This window comes from Wolffia australiana, chromosome 11, assembly GCF_029677425.1.
Source record: "Wolffia australiana isolate 7733 chromosome 11, ASM2967742v1".
Classification (NCBI taxonomy): Eukaryota; Viridiplantae; Streptophyta; class Magnoliopsida; order Alismatales; family Araceae; genus Wolffia; species Wolffia australiana.
Window position 1 is genome coordinate 7625555 of NC_135845.1, and position 15537 is coordinate 7641091.

The 15537-nt window shown below is 46.0% G+C and overlaps 1 protein-coding gene across 1 annotated transcript in view; it reads left to right on the top strand.

Annotated features, from left to right (window-relative positions):
• The window catches only part of LOC144709927 (Lycopene beta/epsilon cyclase protein), a 46117-nt gene extending 31684 nt beyond the window's left edge, over positions 1-14433 (top strand). The window contains exons 13-18 of the mRNA XM_078583606.1: positions 12971-13038; positions 13112-13222; positions 13303-13338; positions 13439-13525; positions 13941-14032; positions 14128-14433. Coding sequence (XP_078439732.1) covers positions 12971-13038; positions 13112-13222; positions 13303-13338; positions 13439-13525; positions 13941-14032; positions 14128-14224 — 491 coding nt within the window. The 3' untranslated portion in view covers positions 14225-14433. The remainder of the gene's footprint in view (positions 1-12970; positions 13039-13111; positions 13223-13302; positions 13339-13438; positions 13526-13940; positions 14033-14127) is intronic.
• Positions 14434-15537: the final 1104 nt, after the last annotated feature.

Here is a 15537-nt window from a genome sequence, read left to right on the forward strand (position 1 = left end):
ATACTATTGCCATTAGTTCCCTTTCATACGCTGACTTCACCTGACTCGTCTTAGGTAAGGTCTGGCTGTAATAAGCAATGGGTCTCCCATTTTGCAAAAGTACGGCTCCCACACCTATGCCAGATGCGTCGGTTTCTATCACGAAAGGAATGCTGAAATTCGGTAAAGCCAACACTGGGGTAGAACTCATGTCTTGCTTCAGATTGTCGAATGCCAATTGTGCTTCATCATTCCACACAAATGCGTCTTTTTTAAGTAATGCGGTGAGAGGCGCAGCCTTCAATGAGTAATCCTTGACAAATTGACGGTAATAGCCTGTTAAGCCTAAAAATCCACGTAATTGTTTAAGGGTCTGTGGAACTGGCCAAGACAACATAGCATCAACTTTCACCTTGTCTGCTGTAACACCCTGAAGAGAGATCCAATGCCCCAAGAATTCCAGCTGTTCACATGCCATCTGACACTTCTTTGGATTGACATGGAGATCATTCTTATCAAGAACGCCAAACACCTCCTTCACATGTTCCTCGTGATCTTGCAATGACTGGCTGTATATCAAGAGATCATCAAAAAATATAAGTAGGAACTGTCTGAGATAAGGACGGAAGATATCATTCATAAGGGATTGAAACGTGGCCGGTGCATTAGTTAGGCCAAACGGCATTACCCTGAACTCATAATGCCCTTCATGGGTTTTAAAAGCGGTTTTATGAACATCCTCTTCCTTCATCCTTATCTGGTGATAGCCTGATTTTAAATCAAGCTTTGAAAATATTGTTGCTCCATGTAATTCATCCAAGAGTTCCTCCACCACTGGAATTGGATAACGATTTGGTACTGTGATTTTGTTTAAAGCTCTATAATCAACACAAAATCTCCATCCTGCATCTTTCTTCTTAACCAGAAGTACTGGACTGGCAAAAGCGCTATGTGAGGGTCTGATGAATTCTAACTTGAGAAGTTCACTTACCAACTTTTCAATCTCATCCTCCTGTATATATGAATATTTATAGGGTCTGATATTCACCGGTTGAGCATGTGGTAAGAGCTCGATTGCATGGTCACTTGCTCTTACAGGTGGTAGCCTCGCCAATGGAGTAAAGACCTTTGGAAATTTTTGCTTTAGCGTCTCAGTGAGTACTTCCCCGTGGTGTGACTGCTGCATGGTTGTGCCTTGGTTTAATTGATATAGCTCGATCATCACCAGCTGGCTTTTCTTTAACTCTTTGTCAGCTGACTTTATGTTCATATCTGACTTTGACAAGTTTTGATCCCCTTTCAAAGTTACTTCTTCTTCACCCTCTTGAACTTCAATATGTGCCGCTCCCAATGGATGTGAGTCCATCCTAGTGAACATAGCCATGCCATCCCTAATATCATGTCAATACCTCCCAATTTAAAAGGTAAGAAGTCACTAGTAATTTCGATGCCTTGGAGCGAGTATGTAATTCCCACACACAGTCCATGACCCTTGTCCACTTCTCCATTGCCCAATGTAACTTCAAACAAGATGGATGGGTCACTTCGGAAGTGATATGCATCCACCAATCTTGTGCATAAAAAATTGTGTGAAGCGCCACTGTCGATTAAGACTGTAATCTCCTTCCCATGCAGTTCACCTGTGAGCTTGATCGATCGAGGATTTGTCCAACCTAACAATGATTTGAGGGAGACATGTGCAGAGAGTAGTTGAGCTTCTGTGAGTATCTGTTCTCCTTCTCCTTCGGTTTCCAAAATTTCTGTCACCGCTGGTTCCACTTGCTTCCTTTCATCTTCACTGACTATCAATATCTGAAGAGTCTTTTTACATCTGTGGCCCGGACCAAATTTTTCATTACAATGGTAACACAATCCCTTCTCTCGTCTTCTATTAAACTCGTCTCCAGTAAGCAATATTTTTCTTCTAAAAGGTGCAGAGTTACCATAACCTTGATTTGTTTTGATCTCCCCTGATTCCTTCCCGCGATTTGGCAATTGCTCTTGGTTATGATTCCGCCCCGCCGTCACTGAGATGTCTGGGCCTGCTGTAGGCTTCCATCGGCCTGATGACCCTTGAGTCTTGGTACCCACGTACACTGTCTTTTCACTTTTCACAAATCGATCGTGGCACCCTTGGTATATCGCCTGAAGTATTTTTTCTGCCTTCAGTGCTGCATCCATCAACTCCCTGAGTTCTATGAAGTCCTCTCGTGAGAGCTATGCTTTACTATCAGCTTGCAGTCCTTTTGTAAACGTTCTCATCATTACATCTTCCTGAATAGGAGGTAGGTAGACAGACAATCTCTCAAATTCGTCTCGATATTCTTTAACTGATCCAGTTTGCTTGATATCCAAGAATTTCTCCATAACATTGTCTGATAAGGAATCACTAAATCTCCTTCCGATCTGTAACTTGAAATCGCTCCAATCGTCAAAGGTGTAGCGATCAGTAGTCCACAAAAACCACTGCAGGGCTTGTCCTTCTAAATACGGCATCGCCAACTCTACTTGTTCTTCTGCCGGTATTAACTGTACCTTGAAGAATCGCTCCATTCCCCTAATCCAGCCCTCCACATCTTCTCCCCGGAATGTAGGGGCTTCCAATTTATTTTTCGCCATCACTGCTACTCCTTGTGCTTTGTCCCCCATCTTGGTCTTGCCCGTTTCAATTGGTGCCTTATCATTCAGTCGTGATTGGCTTCTGTCTTCAGGTCTGACCTCCTTCATTTTAGAACTTTCTCCTTTACCAACAGCATCAAAACGTGCAAAAATATTCTGCATCATCTTCTCTAGTGCAGCTTGATTCTCCTCCCTGGAACGACGCATCTCCTCATATATTGATTCTGTCAATTCACGTGTCTGTAACAGACTTTTCTTGATTTCTGATATCTCAGCTTCTTTCGCCTCCAATCTTGCTTCCACTTCTTTCAGCGTCATGGTTGCCAAGATCGGTGCTCTGATACCAATGATACGTTCGTGTATCGGATTTGGTAGAAATTCCAGAAGATAGAGTCACTTACAATGTGGTGTTCGCTCTACTCAGCCTTTCAAGCGAATGCCCGTAGTCGCCGTCTCCGTCTCCCACCTTCTCGATAGCTCCGCCTTGCTCGAATTCCTCCAGCTGAATGCAGCCTGAATCCCAGCTCCCATGTGCTCCAAGAAAGTCTAAAGTCGGATGCCTTGATCTCCTCCTCCTCCTTTATTTATAGTCTTCTTTATTTCCTAACTAACTACCAGTAAAGACTGGCGGTTATTATGCCAGGTCAACTCGACCTGGACCAGTGACCACTTCTAGTCCCCCTTTTTCTCCTTTACGCTTCCTTCTCTCATATACTTGTATTGGAATCGTATAAGTATACTTCAAGGATCAGTGGCTTACCTCGTCTGAGGGTCAGGCCAAGGCCAATGATACCCTTCAGGTAACAAAGCACACTGTCAGCTGCCTGAAAATGAGACACTTCAGGGGACGTCATAAATTGGATGAGGGCATTAACATTGTAAGAAATATAAGGTCCCATGTGAGACAGGTATATAAGCTTGGCCACAAGGGGCTGGTAAGCTAAGATGTCAGTACAAGGTCATCAGCAATGTGGCGAGCTTCAAGTTGACTTCCATGGGAGTCCATATGGGCCGATTTTGGACGTGCCCAGTCTCTTAAAGCAGAGCATAGATGTATTTTTGTTGAGACAAGGTAATTCCATATCGGACATGCAAACGAGTGGATTGCCTGATTTAGAAGTTTCCCCAGCTTCAGTCTTGAGGACAAGCTGAATCTTTACAGCACTAGTTTCTCAGGAGGCTACATCAGTGGGGTGTACGTTTGGGAATGAGAAGGGGGAGCGGAACTGTGACGGCTGCAACTGTGGCGGCAGCAAAGCTTCCGGCATTGTCAGCAACCAATGGACTCCTGACGTCATGGCTCGACAGCAGACAGGATCGACACAAGCGAGAAGCAGCCTGAAGTCTCTTGGGCTCTTGTTCGCCGTGAGTTCTTCCAGTAGCAGGAAGCCCTAGATAGCCGTAGAGAACGTTAAAGTCTTCACAGACGGGATGATAATCAATCAGGAACAATCTAAAACAAACGAGGCCGTCTCGCTTCTTTGTCGACGAAATCTTCTTCTTCTTCTTCGACACAACAATTGCACTTGATAACTGATTGGTGATCGAACAGATATCCTAGAACGAAAATCTCAACTCTGTTCTCTGTCCAGGATTGTTCTTCAACACAAGACAAAGCTTCAACACAACAACAATAACTGCCAACACGATTTTTAGATTTGGTTTCAAGACAACAAAACATGCATCATTTCCACGTGCACCCTCCCCTCTCTTCTTATAGAAGAGGAATGGTTATGGATGTCCTAGTGGGCCCTTTTAAGGGGGAAGCTTATTGGGCCTCCCCCTAAAAGGGTCCTTTGAGGGGGTAAGAAGTCCAATGGACCCCTTCCCCCCCTAAAGGTACAAAGTGAATCAATAAGATAAACACATAAACATCATTCATGGGGAGGCCCCGAACACATACAGGAGAGCCTCCCGAAAGGACGAGGGAAATAAAACAACGGACACTGTTGTGAAACAAGTTATCATGTAAGAAAGAACCGTCAGAGAAGGAACCCAACGTCAGACCTGATATTGGAAATGTGGGTTCTTCACGTCTGCTCGTGCTCCATAAAGTAGCTGATGATGAGTCTTTACGCGATCGACTGGATGCTCCTCCATCAATTCTTAACAGAATATGCTCACCACACAGTCTTCTTTGTGGAGTGATCAGTGGAGGCCAAGAATTTCTCGGCCCTGCTGGACCTCTTCGCAAACTGCATGGGACTTCACATCAACCGTGCCTTATCAGTTTATGTCAACTTTGGTTTAATGTCAAACAAGGAGTCTCTCCACTGCAGGGCCTTGGGGGGGCCTTGTATCTTGAGATGCAGACTGCAGTCCAGTCAACTAGGGGGTGGTTCAGCTGTACAACATGAACCTCTCCCTTTTAGCCAAATGGATGGCCGGACTTATGGGACCACAGGAAGATATAGAAATCGAAGTCTTAAACGACAAGTATGGACCATGGATTGCCTGGAATGGCATGGCCACTTTGAGCATAGGGACATTAACATGTTGGGGGGATCCCTAATCCGAGTATTTTTTGCTGCCAAGTTGGGTAACAGATCCGCTTTTTGTTATTGGTTGGACAACTGGTCAGCTAGGGACCCCCTATGTGCAGAGTTCCTACAGCTGTTTGTTTTGCGAGGATACATAGGGCCATGGTTAAGAACTGTTGGGACGGCACATGGGATCCACTGTTTGTCAGCAACTTCTTAACAAAACGGAGGATTATTGGGGGATGCAGCGGTCCCTACCACATCTGCGACCTACAACTGGGACATCAGATGGGTAGACGTGGTATGGCATACCCTTCTTTGTCAAGGGTGCCTCAGCACAGATTAGGCATAGACAATGGAAAGAACTGTCAACCATCGAAGCATGCCGAGCCATTGCTGGTAGATGGAGGGAGCTGGGGGTGCGCCACCTACAAGGCATGAACAAGGCATTGCTGACAAAGTGGGCGGGGAGGATTAAGGGGTCCTATGAGGATATGGCCATAAAGGACATGAGAGATACCAATGGCACATAAAAAATTATGTGCCATAGGTATCTCTCACGTCCTTTATGTGCCATAGGCATGAACTGGGAGCATGGCACAATCTTAATTGGGGGGTATCTCCCTTCTTGCACGGCATGGGATAGATCTTTCCCCAAATCTAGAGGTTCTTAGAAGCCAGACTAGGGGACAGAGCTCTATTCCAATACTTGTTGGATGACTGGTCAGTCCGAGGCATGGGAGGAGTTCCCCTGCCTCTTCCATCTGACAATCATTGGTTAGAGAATTTTGGGATGACACATAGAACCCAATTTTGGATGGCGTCCTGTCAGACCAGAGGGTGGAAGAACTGCTGATTGTGCTGTAGGCTTTGATACATTTACATTCTTTGAGCGGGACACGGGATGGCTGGGGATAGAAAGGCATACAAGAATATTTGAGAATGCCCAACGGAAAAAAGATCTACCATGCTTACCTGATGACCTCTGGATGGCTACTAATAGGAAGGTGAGTTAGTACCAGAGCACTCTGGAAGTGTATGTTCCTGGACAGATCATCAGTGTGTCCATGTGCACATCAGAAGATGAAGATTGTTCTCATCTTTTCTTCAAGTGCTTGTTTGTGTAGGAGATCTAGAGGTCGCAATAGCTCAGAGGGGTGGGTGCAGCTTCTGACATTGCCTGCTGGGACTTGATATTGGGAGAAGAGCACATGGCATATTGAATGGGGAAGGGTCCTCACAGTATTATGCGCTCTATGGCTGCACCGCAGTGAGGTTGTGTTTGAGGGAAAGGCTGTATAGGTGTACAGCGTCCCACATGATGTGGAGAGCCTCAGTGAGTATTGATTTTGAGTGATTATTGGAGAGAGCCTCTGGTCGGTTGTGTGTTCAACAAACAAGGCTAATGTCACAGGGATCTGAGGTCCTTGTCAAACGGGCAAATCTTCTAAAAAATGAAGTGACATGCAAACAAGTGGATTGCCTTATTTAGAAGTTTCCCCAGCTTCAGTCTTGAAGATAAGCTGAATCTTTACAACACTAGTTTCTCAGGAGGCTACATCAGTGGGGTGTACGTTTGGGAATGAGAAGGGGGAGAAATGCAATCGTAGCTCGGATACAACTAAAATGTATTAAGATGGTATAATTCACAAAATCAACAACAAATGGTATGGAATTTCCCAATGTAGATCAAAAGATCCCAGCAATCAAAATTCTGTTCAAATGAGAATCAAACATATGTAGGGAGAGTGTAAATAACAAGAAGAGATGATAGAGGGAATCCGGTAGGATTTCCCCTCTAGTTCAGGAGGCTCATTCCCCTGCTGCTCCATCCCTCAGCTGCTCTGCAACTGCCTGATCCTGGAAGACTTCCAGAAAAAGGTGATCAAAATGTACTTTGCTCCTTCCGCGACTATTTAAAGGTGTTCGTGAAAAAGGACCAATTGAAGAAACCTGTCCTTCAATTGGCCCTTTGTCACAGAAAACAAACATGAGATACGAAATCAAGTCTTTCCCTTAAGATTTGAATTGTATTTGAAGAAACCTAGAGGAGAAGGATGGGTTGAGAAGAAACTGAAAAATTCGCATTAGGTCATTTGGTTCCATAACGAGAGTACATATAGAGAGTAGAGAAAGGGAGAGAGAGCAACGCAGGGGTACAAACGGAATCAAGAAACTACATATTCAACAGTCCCCCTCAAACTGGCGAGTGGATATCATCCATGCCCAGTTTGCCGCACAATTCTTGGAAATGTGGAGCGGACAGGCCTTTGGTAAAGATATCAGCCAACTGTTCGGCGGACGGAACATGTGATATGTAAAATTGTCGGGACTCGAGCTTCTCTTTGATGAAGTGACGATCCACTTCGACATGTTTAGTACGATCATGTTGTACCGGATCATGGGCAATACTGATAGCCGACTTGTTATCACAAAACAGTTGGGTAGGTTGATCACATGACAGTTTCAACTCTGTGAGAAGATTGGTGATCCATAATGCCTTGCATATGCCTTGAGCCAGAGCACGAAACTCGGGTTCAGCACTAGAGCGAGAGACAACAGGTTGTTTCTTGCTCTGTCATGTGATAATATTCCCCCCAAGGAAGGTGCAGTAACCCGTGGTAGAGCGGCGGTCAACATGAGAGCCAGCATAATCCGCATCAGTATAGACATCTAACTGGAGGCCACCTTTACGCCTGAATTGAAGATCGAGGCCACGGTACCTTTGAGATAATGAAGTACACGGTTGGCAGCATGCATATGACAGGCCTTTGGTGAATGCATAAATTGACTTAAGACGCCAACAGCATAAGTAATGTCAGGACGGGTGTGGATGAGATAGAGTAGCTTCCCCACCAAGCATTGGTACTGTCCTTGATCAACAGCCTCCTCGTGATCCCCTAGAGAGAGCCGATGGTTCACTTCGATGGGAGTAGGAAGGGGTTGGGAGTCCGCCTTGCCAAGTTCTTGAAGAAAATTGGTAATATATTTCCGTTGGCAAAGGAAAATCCCAGTCGAAGAATTGGCGACTTCAATGCCAAGAAAGTACCGGAAGACACCAAGATGTTTAATGTCAAACTCACCAGCGAGATAACTCGCCAATTGAGCCGCGGCCTGCGAATCATTCCCCGTAACAATAATGTCATCCACGTACACAAGAAAGATGGTGACTTCCCCGGACGTGGAATGACGGTAGAAAAGTGTATGGTCACCATTGCACTGAGAGTAGCCAAATAAGGTCATAGAGTGCGTAAAACAGCCGAACCAAGCCCGAGGAGATTGCTTCAAGCCATAGAGAGCCTTCTTGATACGGCACACCAAGGGAGGTGCCGAAGGAGGAGCGACATAGCCAGGAGGCAAGGCCATAAAGACTTCCTCATGGAGATCACCATGAAGAAAGGCGTTCTTGACATCGAATTGCTGAAGAGGCCAATTGTGATGAGCCGCAAGGGCGAGAAGAAGACGAAACGTGTTCATCTTAACCACGGGAGCAAATGTTTCTAGATAATCGACACCAAATTGTTGAGTATAGCCCTTAGCCACGAGGCGTGCCTTGTACCTCTCAAGAGTGCCATCGGACTTATATTTGACGGTGTAGACCAATCGACATCCAACGAGGTGCTTGCCAGACGGTAAAGACACCAGATCCCACATCCGGTTCTTATCCAAAGCAGCTAATTCCTCATCCATAGCACGTCGCCAGTCAGGAGAGGACAATGCTTCAGCCACAGTCTTTGGAATGGCGATGGAATCTAGACGGGTAAGAAGAGCACGGTAGGACGGAGAGAGGCGAGGGGAAGAAAGATAATTGGCTAACGGGTATAAAGGAGTGGAGGTGCATTGGCGAGTGGCTTTGTGGAAGGCAATAGGAAGATCATCACCCGAAGGAGGAGGGATCAGATCAGGAGTAGATAATGATAGAGGTGGTAGGGCAGGTACAGGCAAGAGGGAACGCGGACGGCGATGGTACGTGGTGCCATCAAATTTAGAGGGAGGAACCAAAGGAGGAGAAGAAGTTGAAGATGGTCCAGGGAGTGGAGACAAGGAGAAAGATGGAAGGGGTACAAGGAAATCCAGGGAGTCAGCACAGGAAGGAGAAGAGGAAGGAGAGGAAGACGAAGAAGAAACATAAAAAGGAGTGGATTCGTCAAGGTGACATCTTTTATGACAATGAAGTGATTAGTAGAAGGATGATAGCACTTATACCCTTTTTGATGAGAGGAGTAACCCACAAAGACACATTTGAGCGCCTTAGCGTCAAGCTTGTCCTGAGTAGGATGACGATTAGGGACGTAGCAGGTGCACCCAAAGATCTGGGGAAGGAGGTTAGTTTTCAAGGAAACCATAGGGTAGGCGTGATGGAGTCCATCATTAGGGGAAACATGAGAGAGGACACGAGAGGGGAGACGGTTGATGAGATGGACGGCAGTGAGAGAGGCCTCGCCCCGGAAAAATTTAGGCATGTCCATGTTAAGAATAAGGGAACGAGTAGTATCAAATATGTGTCGAAACTTTCATTCTGCAAGTCCATTTTGTTGAGGTGTGTATGGACAAGAGGTTTCATGGACAATGCCATTGGAGGTGAAGAAGTGGGAGAGGGTGGAATTAACGTAATCACGGGCATTATCAGAGCGGAAGCGGCGGAAGGAGGTAGCAAATTGAGTTTGGATTAAAGGGTGGAAAGAGATGAGAGTTTGGGAAAGGTCGGATTTATTTTTGAGAAGGTATGCCCATGTAATGCGAGTAAAACCATCCACAAAAATCACCAAATAGCGAGCACCCGAAACACTCGGAACGGGAGCAGGCCCCCATAGATCACTGTGAATGAGAGTGAAAGGAGACGTCGAACATGAAGACGGATCTGAGGAAGGATATGTGGTGCGAGTGTGTTTAGCTGACATGGTTCACAAACAAATCCGTCCACAAGACGTCCATGAAATAAACAAGGAAACATAAGTTATAAGGTAGAAAAAGAAGGATGGCCCAAGTGACGGTGAAGAGGCCAAAGGGGATCCGACGCCGTCGTGGAGAGAACTACGCCGAGAGGAGGGACTGAAGGAGAGCTGGGTGGAGGACGATGGAGAATGTGGAGACCGCCATGCCCCTTAGCAAGTGTAGTCGTCTGCCCCGACACCTTATCACGATAGAAGCAGGAATTAGGAGTGAAATAGACATCGTGACCAAGATCTCGGACATGTTGATGAAGGGATAATAGACTCAGGGTAAGAAGAGGAACATGAAGAACATGGCTAAGCGTAAGGGTGGAATTCAATTGGACAGTTCCCACACCGGCCACAAGAAGGAGAGCACCGGATGAAGTACAGACGTGATGAGGCCAAAGAGAAGGAGTGTAGGTAAGGAACCATTGGGAGAAAGGAGACATATGGGCGGTGGCACCGGAATCAACTATCCACTGTACATTGGAAGAGGAAGAAGAAGTACCTTGATGAACGAAGGAAGTAGAGCCCATGAATTTGGATTGAAGAAGTTGGCGAAGTTGATCGATTTTGTTAGTGAGAGGCTGGACGACTTTTGAGGATGTGGCTTGAGCACTTGGCAGAGCAGTTGACTGAGGTATCTCAGTGATAGACGTAGGAGGAAGCATGAACTGCCCGTACTGGGGAGGAAGATGAGAGACCAAGTGGCTTTGATGGGCATTCTTCCGTTGGAGCTTGTAACATGTCTCCTTGGTATGACCGCGCTTCTTGCAATAGTTGCTGAAAATAGAGGAATTACCGGGAGCACCATGGCCTGGAGACGCCGATTGTTGGACCGGGGAGTTCATGTTTGGTGACGGCACCTTAGGAGAGGACATATACGGCAACACCGCTGGAACAGATGTAGGTTGTGAGCTCCCGAGCTGCTTAACAGCCATCGCCGAGGCGGGTTCGGAATGGAAGAGGCCGAGGCGAGTTTCCTCCATTAAACTTCCACCAAGGCTTCCTTCAAGGTAGGAACCTTCTCCCGATGAAGTAGTTGGCGGCTTAAAGACTCGTATTCAGGATTCAGTCCCATGAGGAATTTGAAGACCCGAAGCTGTAGAACATATCCACGGTCAAACGAATGTGGGTCGGGAGGCATGTAGTGGTCCAACTCAGCCCAAAGAGACGACAACTCCAAATGATAGGCCCGAACAGAGCGTGGACCCTGGGTTAAGTTCGTGGAGCGAGTAACGAGGTCAGAGATGATGGCCAAGTTATTCCGCTTAGAGTGGGATTCTTGAGCAGCGTCCCAGATCTCCTTCGCTGAGTTTAAGGACAGGAATTCAGCAGCATATGAGGAGCTGATACTGTCGAGCAGCCACCTGTGGACTACACCTTCAACATCAAGCCATTGCTCGTAGTGCGGAGCACTAGGAGACGTCGGAGCTTCCACAAGATGCTTCAAGAGCTTCCCTTTCAACGCAATTTGAACATACTGACGCCATTGAAGAAGGTGCAACCCTGTGAACCGGAATTCAGTAGGCATACGTGGCAACGAGTAGTGTACAGAGCTCAATTCGGATGAGTGAGACAGTACCCCTGGAGGAGGAGCGACAGTAGAAGTCATAGAATCAGTGGAGGCCATAGTATAGATGAATTGAATGAACTCGAGCTAATACCAAGGGAGAGATCCTTAAAATGAACACCTATCACCGAATAACCACTGTTGAATAACCACAAGGAGGTGGTTCACACAAAGATGAGTCTTCCAATGGCTGTCGGAACATAAGAAACTTGGCAAGTCAAAGTTGAAGTCGAAGACCAAGATAAGTGATGTCAAAGTCGAAGGGAGCCTGGACCGCTTGGCAAGTCGAAGGGAAGCCTTGGAGAAGGCTGCCAAGATAAGTCGCAAATGGGGAAGGCTGCCGAGGTCGAAGGCCGCCCACCCGATACCAAAGCCGAGATCGAAAGGCGAGGTCGCCTATGGGGGCGCCTACCCGATACCAAGGCCGAGGTCAGGGCTAGAGACAAAGCCTCCACCAAAGTCGAGGCCGAAGGCTGTCGAAGTCGAGGTCGAAGGCTGACCTCCCGATACCAAAGCCGAGGTCGAAAGGAAGGCTACCGAGGTCGAAGGCTGCCCTCCCGAGACCAAAGCCGAGGTTAGGGCTAGAGACAAAGCCGAGATGGAAGGCGAAGTCGAAGGCGAAGGGTGCCGAGATCGAAGCTTGGTATGCCGAGATCGAAGGCGAAGGAAGCCGAGATCTTCTCGACGGTTGGAAAGCTTGTAAGAAGACTGGACGGCGGATTCTTGACGGAGCTTGACGGCAGAGAGCTTGGTTGCTACTCTAGCCCAGCCGTTGAAGACCGATTCAAGACCGATTCAAGCTCTGACACCATGAAAAAACCCAGAAGAGAAGGATGGGTTGAGAAGAAACTGAAAAATTCACATTAGGTCATTTGGTTCCATAACGAGAGTACATATAGAGAGTAGAGAAAGGGAGAGAGAGCAACGCAGGGGTACAAACATAATCAAGAAACTACATATTCAACAGACTTTTCCTCCTTTCTTTCTTCTTTGGTAGCGTCTTCAATAGAATCTATCTCCCCCTTCCATAATGCTCGTGGGGGAAGACTAAGGACATTCTCTATTTTCAACAATTGTTTTCCAGATCTGGTAGGAGACTGGGAGGCCAAAGCAGCGGGTGTCCAGAGGGGAAAATAGACCATGTATTCTCTCATTCATCTCTTTGTAATCCCATCCACTTGTGATGATTTGGTTGGACTTCTTGGTTTGTATTATGATTTTTCGTCTTGCATAGAATTATAGAAAACTTAGTTTGGTATTCTCTTGATAAATGCATACAAGAAAGACTTTTATCAGATGCTGCAGAAAAAGATAAATGAATTAAACATTTTTTGATTACCAAGATCCAGACGTTTTCTTTGCTAACCTTCTTTCATAAATTGAAGGTATACATGAGGCAGTGGTGGAAAATCTTCTGGATGCAAGCAGTTTATCCCAGCTTAATCCCTATATGGTGAGTATTTCACCAATTAATCAGTAACAGTGTATGTTTTTTTAATAATCATCATGTTGTGAATCTCTTGCAGCCAAACCTAAGGGCATCATGGTTGTTTCAACGGGCAATGTCAGCAAAGCACATAAATGCATCAGCAACATTTATCAATGATTTGCTTCACGCCAACTTTGTTTCTATGCAGGTGGATGGCAGGCTCTTTTCAATTTCTTTAAAAAATCTAATATTTCTGTACTTTAACCTTCTCTGCTCCTGAATTTTCAGAAACTTGGGGATCCAGTGATTCGGCCATTCCTCCAGGTCTCCACTCATAATGCATTTACATGAATTAGACGCCATTGTTACTCATCGCTAGCAATCACTTTTCTTTTTTTACACTTTGTCTTTCTTTCTTTGGCAGGATGTGATACAATTTGGACCTTTGACAAAGACATTGGGTTTGGTCATGCTGACTCAACCTTGGATTATACCTTTAATCTTCAGTCAGGTGAGGCACAACAGTTTTCCCACTTTCTAACCAAAGTACCATTGATGTAATAGAAGTCTCTCACGCATTTGAAAATTGATATGCAGGTGAAAAGTCCATTAGACAGGCTAATAACTGGACTCAATCATCTAAAAAACTTTCTTCCATGGCTTAAGAATAAATAAAACTTTCCATTTCATTTAAATTTGTCATATTGCCTTGACTAGTATGCGAGGAAAAACAACCTGAAACTAGAGATATAAAAAATGCCCCCAGATGCAAAGCTGAAATAACCGGAGTTCATATACAAGGATTTGAAGTGCTTCCCCCAAGACCAATTAAATTCAATCTCAATTAAGCAAATATACCCAAAATTGCTCCAAGTTTCATTTCTGTGGACCCCATTTTCGTAACACCTGCAGTCCTTCAATTTCAGGTTGGTGTTGGTGTGATTCTCGATTGGACGGGGCATTTCTTCATGCTGGGGTTGTACACATTCATGTCCAAGGTTCTCGACCCAGCGATAAGGTAATATGCTCTCGCTGCGACATTGTCAAACTTTCTGCCAAAGAAACTCCAGCCAATCTGAAGCTCTCCACCATTGTTAATTTTTCTCTGCATAGGCCATTGATCGAAGACCTTCCACCAAAGCAGCGGTTCGTATGGAGAAGGCAGCTAGAGGCCTGGAAGTATGGCTCCGGCCTAGACTACGAGCTGTAGGGTTCACCATTCTGGACCGGGGACCCATCAGACCAGACAGCATAAGATTGCTTGGAAGTGTCTTTGGAGTGGAAATCTCTTTGGACATGTTAAGATTGCTTAGAGGTGAAGGAGAGAGGGTTGGGCTTGGCCCTTCATCAAATTGAGACATTGTATTATAATACGCAGAATTACAGAAGAGGCCGTAGCCATTACAAGGGGAAGACCAAGGATGATATCGGAGTAACGAGACGGGAGTGCAGTGCGCCATTTGGTAGTGGCACTCCAGTGCCTTGACGCCTGCAGCCACGCGCGCACTACAGCTACAAGTCTGACAATGGGCTGTGTGCCACGTACCCGTGGGCCATAGCCCTCGACGCATTCGTCAGTCAGTCATACTACATGCCCCAACGCCCATCTGCAGAACCCCTGTGCCTGATGCCCTGCCTTGGCGCTCCACGCGCCACCAGCACCAGTGTTGACACCTCTATTGCTTGGGTCAACATCGGTGACGTCGTGTTCGGTGCTCAAGCCTTGGTGCATGCATGTTGCAGCACTACTTGCAGGGGCGGCCCGCGCCATGCAACGGTCCCAGCACTTCACGCTACATGCCTTAGTCTCTTAGTGGGTTATATACCGTCGCGCCTCGCAAGCATAGCACTCACTGCTTAGGCAGCCCCGATGCTTAGCACCCCATCCTGCACATCCTTGGTGGCCTGCATGGCCCGCGCACACACTCTGCCTAGTGCCTGCGTGCGCATCCTCAATGGACTGCACGCGTAGCCTACCTTGAGCAGGGGCACCATGTGGGACTTGGCTTTGAAGATTAGGGATGGGGTTGCCGACCATGATGCATGTGGTGTCCACGCTACAAATTCAAGTCTCCAATCCTCAACAATTAGTACACAGACTTCTACGTACAAATGCCGCCTACTTTGGGGCCTTAAAATGCCCCCACACCCCCTTCCCAGTCACCTATGAATCAAAGTCAACATACATCTTTTTTTCTTCTTGTTTTCTTCTTTTTTCAATCTTTTCATTTTCCTTTCTTGTTCTTCTGTCTTTTCTTCTTCAGTTCTTCCACTTTTATTCTTCTTTTATCTGTCTTTCTTCTTCCTTAATAAGTTTTTCATCTTCTCCTCCTATTCTTATTTTTTTCTCTTCTTCTTTGTCTTTCATCCTCCTTTTTTCTTTTTTCACATTATTATCTTCTTCATTGTTGTTTATTTTCTTATTTTATATTCTGATTTCTTCTTATTCTATTCTTCTCCTATACTTCTTTACATATTCGTTTCTTCTTCTTTATTTTATCTCTTTTTCTTTTATTTCTCCTT